The 12,047-nt window shown below is 37.7% G+C and overlaps 1 protein-coding gene across 3 annotated transcripts in view; it reads right to left on the bottom strand.

Moving 5' to 3' along the window:
* DMD (dystrophin) overlaps positions 1-12,047 on the bottom strand; it is a 734,955-nt gene that overhangs the window by 18,033 nt on the left and 704,875 nt on the right. For all 3 annotated transcript variants that reach the window (XM_008577619.1, XM_008577628.1, XM_008577636.1), the window contains 2 exons: positions 7,971-8,214; positions 6,985-7,108 (listed from right to left, as the gene is read on the bottom strand). In XM_008577619.1, coding sequence (XP_008575841.1) covers positions 6,985-7,108; positions 7,971-8,214 — 368 coding nt within the window. The remainder of the gene's footprint in view (positions 1-6,984; positions 7,109-7,970; positions 8,215-12,047) is intronic.

Genomic DNA, 12,047 nt, shown 5'->3' with positions numbered 1-12,047 from the left:
AAAAAAAAAAAAAAAAAAAAAAACCCAGGTGGGCTGGCCAGTTAGCTCATTTGGGAGAGCATGGTGCTGGTAATGCCAAGGTCAAGAAGGGTCTGGACCCCTTACTAGTCAGCCGCCACAAAAAAAAAAAAGTTAAAACAGCTAAAAAAAAAGCCTGAAGTTAAAGTAACACTATTGTGGGCCGGCCCGGTGGCGCACTGCTACAGTGCACCGCTTGGGAGTGCGGTGGCGCTCCCGCCGAGGGTTCGGATCCCACATACAGACCGGTTCCCGCTAACTGGCTGAGCGAGGTGTGGGGGCAACACTGAGGGTTGCGATCCCGTTGCCGGTCCCGGTCCGGTATGGGCGCGACACTGAGGGTTGCGATCTGTTGCCGGACATGAAAAAAGACAAAAAGGAAAAAAATAAATAAATAAAACAAATAAAGTAACACTATTGTACTATTGGATACTGAGCTGGATTTCTTAAATGCCTTAAAAAACCCATAAAAATTTTAAGACAGTGATGATTAACTCATGTACTCAAATATTTATCGGTAGTTAGAGCATGGTGCTAATAACACCACGGTCCAGAGTTCAATCCCTGTACTAGCCAGCTGCCAAAATAAAACCACAAAGCCATATATACACACACACACACACACACACACACACACACACACACACACACACACACACATATATATAAAATATATATATTTATCAAAAGCTGTAAAGTACAAACCTAATGATGTCAGCCAAGTTCATCTTTACAGACTTCCTCATTGCCTCTTGCTAACCTTCCCCTCGGAATGACATTGACAGTCAATGTTCTGGATGCTGGGGTTATAGCAATAAACAACCAAAAATCCCTGTCTCCATAAAACTCATGTGCTTATGGAGGCACAAAGGCTAAACAGATAAACAAATAAATTATGTCAGGTGGAGATAAACACTCCAAGGAGAAGGTTAGCAAGAGGCAATGAGGAAGTCTTTAGAAAGGGGAGTCTTGGAAGTCCCCATTGATGAGATGCAGTTGAACAAAAACTTTAAGGACTTGAGAGTGTGAGCCACGTCAGTATTTGAAACAAGAGTGCTCCAGACAGAGGGAACAGCAAATGCAAAGGCCCTGAGAGAGGAGTGTGGGTGGTCTGCCCAAAGTACAGCAAGAAGATGGCCAGTGGAGACACAGCAGAGTGACCATGGGTTGGAAGGAGTATACTTCTCTGGCCCAGAAATTTGGGCTTGGTCATGTGACCTGCTTTGGCCAATGGAATGACCTTGAGTGGCTGGGCTCCTCTTATGCTTCTGTGCCATAAAAAGCACATGGCCCTGGTAGCCTGCTGGCCCAAGGAGGATGAGAGACATGTGGAACACACCTGAACCCAACCCCAAACCTGGAGTCAAGCCCAGTTGAGCTCCAGCAAAACTCCGGCTAACAAACAGATGCATGAATGAGAAATAGGCAACTTGAAAATTTTGTGGTTGTTTGTTACATAGCATAGGAGACTGATACACTGTTTTAAGGTGCTGAACCAGCAATACACCAAAATTTATGGGTTGTCTAATTATTCACAATATAGCTACAATGTAATAGTCAACCCCCAAATGTATCTGACTCTAACAACAATACCTGTGACCACAAGCCACCTTTCCCCACACAAAAAGAACCCTTTTTATTTATTCAATAAGAAAAGTACCTAATGAGTCCCAACTGTGAAAACAAGAAAATTGGCCAACGCTTATCTCTACTTTACTGATTCAATACCTACTCAAACAGCATACTGATAGTGGTTGAAGGATTTTAAACTTAGTTAAAAGCAATTCTTTGACATTAACACTTCAACTTGATTCCCATAAACACACATAAAAATGCTTTTTGGATTATTAGCTGAATAGTCTTCTTGGCTTGTCTGAAGTTGGCCCAAAGAAATGACTGAAACATTTAAAAAAAGAATGTTTCAAAATCAGGAAAGACACAGTCAAGTTAAATAGTACCTTGATATAGCATAATATCTTCTTTAATCACTGCTGAAGTGGGAAGAAAAAAAAGTGAGATGACTCAATTTCATCTGAGCAAAAAGAAACAAAATGGCTTGCCATGGCAAGATATTCTGCAAGTCTTCTGAAACATACGATGGTTTCAGACTTTCTTGAAGGGATGATATCCCATCTGACTCACTTCCCTTTCCTCAGTTCAAATGCTGATAATGGGTCTATTTGCATAAAAAGTGATTTTGGCTAGAACCTATGCAGCCTTTGCAGAATAGACACAAGAATACTTACTCCTGTGATTTTGCCTGCATCTAAGCAAATTATTTTCTCTTTAAAAAAAAAAAAAGCTGTGTACCAAAAAAGTATTTTCTTTCACAAGGGAGGCTGTGTATGAGCAAATATACCCACCATTATTTTTCTTTGGATTTTAACATATTTCCAACTTGATGTATTATTACTATATTACTTATGTCTTTCTTGTCTTTTTTTAGTATTTTGGAAAAAAAGGACAATGATTTATCTAGTACCCTATATTTAGCTTCAATTACTTTTTTTACATTATGGTTTGGGGTAGATACGTTCAATTTTACACATAAATGCTGTGCATAACTTTTTAAATATATTATGGTGTAAAATGATGATGCTGATTATTAGCTAGTCAGTTTTGAATGTGGTGAAAGGTACTGAAATTAGTAGTTAAATTTCTTAAATGTCTGGATTGTTCCATATCAACACATGAATGTATTCTGCTTGATTTCCAAAACTAATTCAACAGGCACTTTACTGAATGTTTGTTGGATAGAAGGTGCTCAAATGGGAAAGGAAATGAGCAAGACTTAGGCTTTTAAGGAGCTTAACTTTAAGGAGCTCTAGGGAGAAGACAGAAATACTGTCTATACCACAAAATAAATGTCAATATTTAAAGCATGCATAAGTAAGTTCCAAAGGAAGACTCAGAGTGAAAAGAAAGGATGGTATATTTCAGGTTAAGAAAACATTACGATCAAGGCCAAAGAAGACCATGCTAAGGAGTCTGGACTTTATCCTGCAGGCAAACAGAAGCCATAAAATGCTTAAAGAGGAAAATAATATGATACAATCTGAATGGGAAGGGAGCAACTAGAAGCATCTGGAAGATGGACTGGAAAGACAGAAAGACCAAAGGCAGAAAAACCAATTAGGAGAGTATTCATATTATCTGTTCAGGTAGTACATGATGAGGGCTAAATTTGGGCAGAAGCAGCTGAATTGATCGTGTTTTGCTCTTTTTATCAGAAGCAAAACAGACTGACTGGTGATTGGATTGGTGATGGTGAGACATGGCTAAGGAAGGTGGGTAAAGGAAGAAAGTGTGGAAAATGACTGTGTTTGTATAGATTGGAAAATTGGAAGAGATGTTCTGAAGGCCAATTGTGATTTCAGATTGGGTTATATTTTTATCTGTAGTTTTTATCCAGAGGATGCTCAGGAGAGAGGTCTGAACTGGAAATCTTGCAGAAGCCAAGGAGAGTAAAGAGTGAAGGGGATGGAGAGAGGATCTTGAGGAAAGCCTTGATGTGGTGCACTGGAAAGGACACCATGTCACCTATGTGGTAATGTGGCATAAAATATTTAACCTGCAAAGAGGCAAATCCAATTGAGGAACATTCTACAAAATATCTGGCCTGACCTCTTCTAAAATGTCAGTGTCATGAAAGATGTAAAGAGGCTGGGGAAGAGTTCTAGATTAAAGGAGACTAAGCAGACATGACAATTAAATGCAAAGCATGACCCTTCATTAGATCCTGAATTAAAAAAAAAATAGCTATAAAGAATGTTATTGGCAGAATTGGGGGTCTTTGAATTTAAATTGTATATTAGATAATGGTGCTGTATCAGTGTTCATTTCTTGAGTGTGATAATTCTATTGTGGTTATGTATGAGCATATCCTTCATCTTGGAAGACACAGGTTGAAATGTTTAGGGGTGAAGTGTCATTATGTATGAGACATAATCATCGAATGGGTTGGTAAGATAAAAAAATCAACTAGCTATACACACATATACGTATGATAAATATACACATAAAATATAAATATATACAATTATATAAAAATTTTAGCATACAGATCTATATAAATAGATGTTAATCTAAATAAATGTATGCAGTATATTTAAGAACATATAAATATAAAAGTACATAAATAAATAGATATAAAGCAAATGTGGCAAAATGTTGAATTAATGGGAATTTTGCCCTAAGTTTGAAATTCTTCTAAATAAAAAGCTAAGGAACCATCATGTTGTAAGCCTGAAATATACAAACAAGTTATCTCTTCGCTTTACCCAGCCCCTGGAATATAGCACTTTATCCTTGTATTCAGTTCTGCCATGATATTCTTGGCTCCCCAAATCATGAAGACCACAGCCTGCTGTGTACTTTAATTTGAGTGCTTTAACGGACATGCTGCCTCTTCGCTTGTGTTGACAGCCTAAATAATAAATGCCTCTAAGCACCCAGGGCTCTGAATCTCACCACTAAAATATGCGCCTTAGTTTCACATGCTTTACTTACTTCAAAAAGGGGGAAAATCCTGCAGTAGAAAGTAACAGCAGAGATACTAAAGCTCAGTCATTTTCAGAATTTATAAGGCGTACAGTATTTTTTCATGCACTGTGCTATCATTTACTGTCCCAGCAGTCCATTAGCTATATTTAAGTCTCATATGGAGAAAGAGAATCTGACTCAGAGATTACCCTAAACCACTGAGGTGTAGTAAAGTCAGGAAACCAACCTCAAACATTTCCTCTTCCTTCTCAAAAGAACTGAAACATGACTTTCCCTCAAGGTTTGATTTCGGAAGACAGTGTGCCTCTGTCCACTGCTCCAGGTTCGTGAACTTCATCAGATTTCCCTCAACTGCCCTCTCTCCTTCCTCATAAATGCGCACCTCCTCAGAGCCCTCATCCACCTTCCTCAACATCTTTCCCATCCTGGCCTAACACCATCATCGCGAAAAGGACCTCATCACCCTGTCAATGAGCCCAACAACCCTGGCCTTACCACGCATGAACCACACCCCTTATCTCTCTAGTGATCTCCATGTACAACCTTCAGCAGCTCACTGGGAGGCTCCATCTTAGATGTAGGAATTCCTTGAAAACATTGTACTTCCATGATGCCCAACTTTTCAATTTTCCTGACCATGGTCTCCAAATCTTCCACCATGAAACTCACTCACACCCTTGACATTTTCTTTCTGTGCTAGGAATTTTGGTTGGACACTTTGCCTCTCTTTATTCTACCCTCATGGAAGATCTCAAGTCTGAAATGAATTCCTGAACACACCATCGTGTCAAACAACAGAGCTTTAAGGGTGAGGAATCAAAGAGTCACAGGTCTCTTCTTTTCTGTGAGGTAAGATTGAGAGGGTCAAGCATATAACCAGTAGAGTATAGGGCTGACTCATGCTGGGTCTTCAGAGAAAAGAAGAAAAGAGGGGGATAGACAGAGCATTTGTGGCCTTCATAAAACCCTGCTATCTAGCCTCGCACAGCAGGAAAAACCAATAAGCAGCTGGCTAGCAACTCCTGTCGCAGCCTGCATTACCACTGTAAAATGCCTTACTTGTTTCAACCTTCTTTTATCAGTTATGCCTCGTCAACTCCAGCTTTCTTTGGACCCAGTCCTAGGCAGAGAACACTGCTGAAGAATAACACCAGACCACACTGAGTATTTCCTCAGCAAATTCACCTTTTACCTAAACCCTCATTGTTACTTGGTAATGTCCCAAAAGTGTCTTCACTTTTCTTAATCCTTAATCATTTTAAAGATTACCTGATCTTTTATTTCACTGAAAAGATAGGAAGTTCTCCAGTCTCCCTTCTCTTGGCTGAAAATGCTTTATCAGAAGTGGTCAATGCATTTATAGTGATCTAGTAGGCTATGATTTATTTTCATTTCCATTGACCTTTCTTTAGCATTTGACCTTTTCATCACATTTCCCTTGAACCTATCCCTACTCCCCAGTCCTTCACTACCCCATCATCCAAATGGAGGTCTTCCCCAATGCATTGCATCCAAGCACCTTTGTTATATATTTCTCATCTCACGCCTTCAGCAATCAATTCTATGGAACTCATTCTCAAACCTCCCCAGCTTGGCCTCTTACACTAGGTATGGACATGTACTTTAACTTCTTTCTAGATAGGACCTAGACCTGCCAGTTCTTCAAACACATTATGTCTACAATCAAAAGTTTCACTGCCTTCTTCAAACCAAATCCCCTCCCCTTGTTTCCTTCCCTCACTTTTTGCAGTCAGTCTCCAGGCCCTGAGAACTTTATTTTCATGTAATAGTCTCCCAGTCATCTTCTCCCACATCCGTCAAGCACAGGCCCTCAAACTCACATATCTCAGCCTTTGCAGTTGCTTCCTAAATGGTCTTTTCACCTATAGAAGTTTTACTTTGGGCCAGAGACAGCTGCCAGAATACATCTTTTTTAGAAATTTCTTACCTGATAATTAAAAACTAAAATGAGTCAAACACCTCTGCCCAACTTTCATGTCATTAGAATGTGACTCCAACCTTCCTCTGCAGCCTTATTTCCCTCTACCTCCTGCTGGGACCCGTCTTTCTACTAAACTGGACTATTGGCTGTTTCCCATCCTTGGCCCAAGATCCTCACCTCTATACCTTCGCTTACGCTATTCCTTTTTCAAGATATGCTTGGTCTCTACTCCATCTTTTGGAACCCTCCATAAATATCAATTGGTCATACAGCCTTCCTTGGTCTCTAAAATGAATGGAACTTTAATACCACTCTGCCTTGTTGTGAATAACTGAAAGGCTGGCTCTCCTAGGGTTAGGACTATGTCACTCATCATTATATCCCCTGGGGCATTTGTAACAATGCCTTGTCTAGAATTGGTATTAGATAATTTAAGCTGATGACTTCAAACTGTGAGCAAACATTTCACTCTTTCCAAATCTTAAGAGAGAACAAAATCTGGAAGTAGCCAGGACACTTACCCATGGATTCTGAAGTTTGACTGCCAACCACTCGGAGCAGCATAGGCTGACTGCTGTCTGACCTCTGTAGAGAGGTAGAAGGAGAAGACACCGTTGTACCATTCACCTTGGCCTCTGCCTGGGGCTAAGGCATCAAAAAGAAAACAGAATTACTTTTCATAATAAACACTCAAACACATATATAAATATAAAAATATAGACACTCATTACTCAGAAATTTTGACTCTTCCTACTTAGAAATCTCCCAAAGACTGTTGAATTTGGAATATTTCACTGTTGATATGATCTACGGATAGTGTCTTTGTATCTGAATTGTGCCCCCTTATAAATCTGAAAAAAAATTGGAGCTACAGTGGAAAGAGACTATAAATCATTAGACTAAATAACTTAAAGATTTAGAAAGTCATGTGAGAATGCTGAGACCAAGTGCGAGCTCAAAAACATAATGGAGAATTCATATTTTTGTGAAGCATTAAGTAACAGGATAGAGAGAACATATCTCAAAATTAAAAATTTCTAGAAAGCCGGGACCATGTCCAAGTAGGGCTTATTACAATGCAGTGTCTTGCTAGATTTTCAATGGATGCTTAAAAAAATTATGTTAAGAATTAGAAGAAGGAAAAAACCCAAAGATATACCAGAAAATATAACTAATTGCGAAGAAGAGAGTTCCATTTCAAGAGGTAAAATCTTCACATTTAGAGAGCTAGCAAAAACCTGTTAGCATTTTTTTCCAAAATGTATTTCAAACTCATCAAATAAGAAACATTTTGGTTGGAAACAATTTTGAACAAAAATGAAGACATATTAGTTTTCCTCTTCTTATATTCCTTGATACCTAGCACTTTGCTACACACATACCAAGCACTGAGAATCGATGCTTGCTGCTCTTATAAAATGGACTATGAATTCTATTTTTTAGTTTTATTTAAAATGAGAAAATGAATGTCTGTAAACATCTCATATTAGAGAGATGTGGGCCTCACTTGCTCCAGCAGCTGCCTTAGCCTATGTAACTGTGACTCCAGCTGTTTATTATGGTCTTCCAGGATTTGCATCCTGGCTTCCAGGCGGCCTTTGTGTTGACGCAGTAGCTTGGCCTCAGCAATGAGCTCAGCATCCCGGGGACTCTGGGGAGAGGTGGGCATCATTTCAGGAGGCGACGGCAGTGGGGACAGGCCTTTATGTTCGTGCTGCTGCTTTAGACGATCATATTCTGCTTGCAGATTCCTGTTGGCATCAAAGAAGTAAAAAGAAAGAAAGAAAGAGAGAAAAAAATTTGAATTTCATCACCTGATTTTGTATAAAATGGCAGAGAGATGCATCTGACCACCACCAAACAACAGCGACCAAAGAGAGGCACTAATGAAGGGTGTTTATGATGATGATCTTACCAATGCTAAAAGAACAAAATAAAATTCAAGCTTTTGACTGGTGTGTGAGAAGAGATGCTTTTCAATTTTTTATGTTATACTAAAAGCCTCATGAGTGCTATGTTCAGATATGTAAGCAGCAAAGGATTTAATCATTTTGTAAATATTTCTTTAGAATGTCATGAGATTAAAATTTTTATACCTCTATCAACGCTTTAGTTTGCTTAAAAAATCATCAAGTATTTTCAACAGAAATGTACAAGAACATAGTAAGAGTATACCCATGTACCCACCACCCTGCTTTAATAAATTTAACATTTGCCATATTTTCTTCAAAACATTTTTGAAGCAATGTAAGATGACAGCTAAAGCTGGAGCTCCCCCACATACTCTCCTCAGTAACATACTATTTTCTCCCCACCATCGTCCCCAAAGAGATAATGCCATATTGAATTCCATGTCCATCATTACCATCCATATGTCCACAAATATTAGGTTGAATTCCATAAAGATGCTGATATTTGCCTGTTTTTTTACCTACAATAATGGCCATTTTGTATGATTCAATCTAATAGCATTATTTTGCATGTTTTTAAGCTTTACATTTAAGAACTTCATGTTAAAGAATCTATATATCATTGTAAGAGTTGCTTTGTGCCTTCAATATTGTTTTGGAGATGTATCCATGTCGATACATAATAGTTTGCTCTTTTAACTGCTGTATGTCAACAACTTTCTCCTGCCCATGAACATTTAGGTTGTTTCCAACTTTTCACTATTATAAACAATGATGCAATAAACTTCCTTATACCCCTTCTCCTTGGATACCTGATTAAAAGATTCTTTACAGAACATATCTTGATGTGGAACTGTTGGGTCCTAGCAACATCTTCAACACTGCTACGTATCACCAAATTGTTCTCCTAAGTGGTTTTCCCCACTTACAGTCTGACATTAGTGAATGAAGTTTTCCATTTGGCCACATCCTCATCACATACTTGGTGTTATCAGACATTTAAGTTTTGGCCAGTCTGATGGGTACATTTTAATTTGCACAGCCTTGATTACTGGTGACACTGAACTTCTTCACATTAACTGGCTTTTCATGTTTCCTTTACCCATTTTCCTGCTGGGCTGTCCTTTCCTTATTAATGTTCTGTATATATTCTAAATGCTTATCCTTTGTCAGTGATGTGCATGGCAAATATTACCTCCTACCCTTATCTTATGTAGCTTATCTTTAACTTTTTCATAGCACTCTGTGGTACAAAAATTTTAAATTTCAACATAAGCCTCTATGTTTTCTGCTTCTTATGTTTTGTTGAGAAAAATCTTTCTTATACTTACATTTCAAAGCTTAAAGTTTTGTTTTTTACATTTATGACTTAATTCACCCAGAATCTGTTTTTGTGCTTGGTGGAAACATATGATCTAATTTTACTTTCCCCCCACAGATAAACTATTAAACCAGCCCCATTCATTGTATAATCCATCTGTTCCCCACTGATTTCTAATGGTGCCCCTGCAATACATCAATTGTCCATAAATACACGAGTGTGCTCCTGAGCTCTCTATCCCATTCTGTTGGTCTATCTGTATATCCTCGTGCAGATCCCATACTACAGCTTTAAATCAACTGGTATCTGGTAGGCCCTCCCATTCCCACCTTGTTCTTCCTCAAAATTGTCTTGGCTATTCTGACTCCTTTCATCTTCCCTACGATTTTCATATCAAGTTTTCATATCTTGTGAAAATCCTTGTTGAAACTGTGCGTTTAAATTACACTGAATTTATAGATTAAACTGGTTAGAACTGGGTTCATATTATTGAGTCATTTTATGTCCATTAATAATGTTTTATATTTTACTGTGGTTTTTTTCCTCTTGCTTTTCAGGTTGAATGCGTAGATCATTTATTTATTATTTTTACTGTTTTCTGAATAAACACATTTAGGGTTAGAGATTTCCTTCTTGGTATCACTTTAATTTTATACCAAAAGTTTTGATAATTTTGTAATCCCTATTGTGATTTTTTAATTTAACCCATAGTGATTTGAGTGCAGTTTTTGTATTTCCAAACTTTTTTTCACTTACCTTTTTAGTGCATATTTCTAATTTAATTGCATTTTAGTCAGAGAACACCCGTATGATGCTCATCCTTTGAAATTTAGCAATACCTTTTGTGACCAAGTTCGTAGTCACTTTTTAAAAATGTTCCTTGTGTACTTGAAAAAATGTGTATTTTCCCATTTGAAAGGTGGAGTCATATAGTGTGCTCATTTTGTTGTTCAAGTGGTCTATATCTTTACCAATTTTTTGATTCCTTGCAGGTATCAATCTTTGTTAGCGAGTGTTGAAATATAATTATGGATTTGATAGTTTTTCCTTTTAGTTCTGTCATAATTCACTTGATGTTTTTGGACCCATGTAGTTAAATGCATAAAAGATCTTGATTTTTCTTGGATTTTTCCTATGTAGTATGCTTTTTTGTTCCTAACAGTGTTTATTGCCGTGCGTTTTATTTCTTTTAAGTATTTCTATGGCTATTCCACTTTCTTTTGGTGACAAATGATGTCCAAAGAAATATAAATAATATTAGCAACATGCAAAGGTCCCAAATGCTTTAGGATTTACAGAGAACACAATTCCAGTTGAGGATACGTCTGACATTTGATACCCAGTGACTGATTAGAACTCTTGATATCTTCCAATTATAGTAAATACCAAAATAGGATGACAGATTTCTGTTGTTCACAGATATTTCATCAGATGAGAGACATTCCTATCCACAAATGTGGGAGATCTATATCTATGAGAAGAGACATGAGACACAAGTGGTGAGTGGGCTAGAAGAGGTTTCCCACTGTACAATCTGAGAAAGGAAGATAATCTCATGACAGGTTTCCTATTAAAGAAATATTTTCTGTTGTTCCGTACCTGGAATGAACGTTCCACAGGAGATGACTTATCTTCCAAAATGCTCAGTTTCAACACGCTGGATATCCACATTGGAACAGAAATAAAACCCAATCTACTTTTTTTTTTTTTTAAGCTCTACCCTGTACCTAATGTCATAAGCTTTCTAGGAATTTATTTAAAGGCATGCAAAAAATAAATGTATGATCTTTTTCATCTGCAGGAAGAGAATCTCCTTCCTGTACTGATTGAAATCCTAATGCTATCAATCTCCAAGGATAGCTGTTTGTGCAGTTTGTTTCACAGCAATCTGCTTTCACAAAGCAGTTATAAGAAGAGATTTATCAAAGGAGGCGTACCTTCAGTCAGATTCTGCACACTGGTCCTCTGGGTGTGAACCAAAGTATGTAGTTGCCCACATGAATTAAATCCAATTTCTGACCACTTAACTGGCAATCAGCTTAAACGCTTCTGTAAACTTGAACCATCACCCAATGTTCACAAGGTCTCATTTCATAGGAATTACCTTCTATTTTTTTCCCCTTGTAGTTATTCACTAAAAGAAAACTATCTTCATTTAAATGTTCTAACTGACAACACTGTTTTATGTAGAATCTTATTCAATTTTCTTCTTTCTATCAGATTGGGTCATCCACGGTGTTTCTTTCAAAAACATTGTTTTTAGAAACAAACTTAAGGATGATACGAGTGATTACTGTCTAACTACCTACTTTTCACAAAGGTACTGACAGAAGACTCAGTTTTCTAGTGATCT

The sequence above is a fragment of the Galeopterus variegatus genome, unplaced genomic scaffold, assembly GCF_000696425.1.
Source record: "Galeopterus variegatus unplaced genomic scaffold, G_variegatus-3.0.2 Scaffold69, whole genome shotgun sequence".
Classification (NCBI taxonomy): domain Eukaryota; kingdom Metazoa; phylum Chordata; class Mammalia; order Dermoptera; family Cynocephalidae; genus Galeopterus; species Galeopterus variegatus.
The sequence above is the reverse complement of the archived record's forward strand: the minus strand, read 5'-3'. Positions and strand labels throughout refer to the sequence as shown.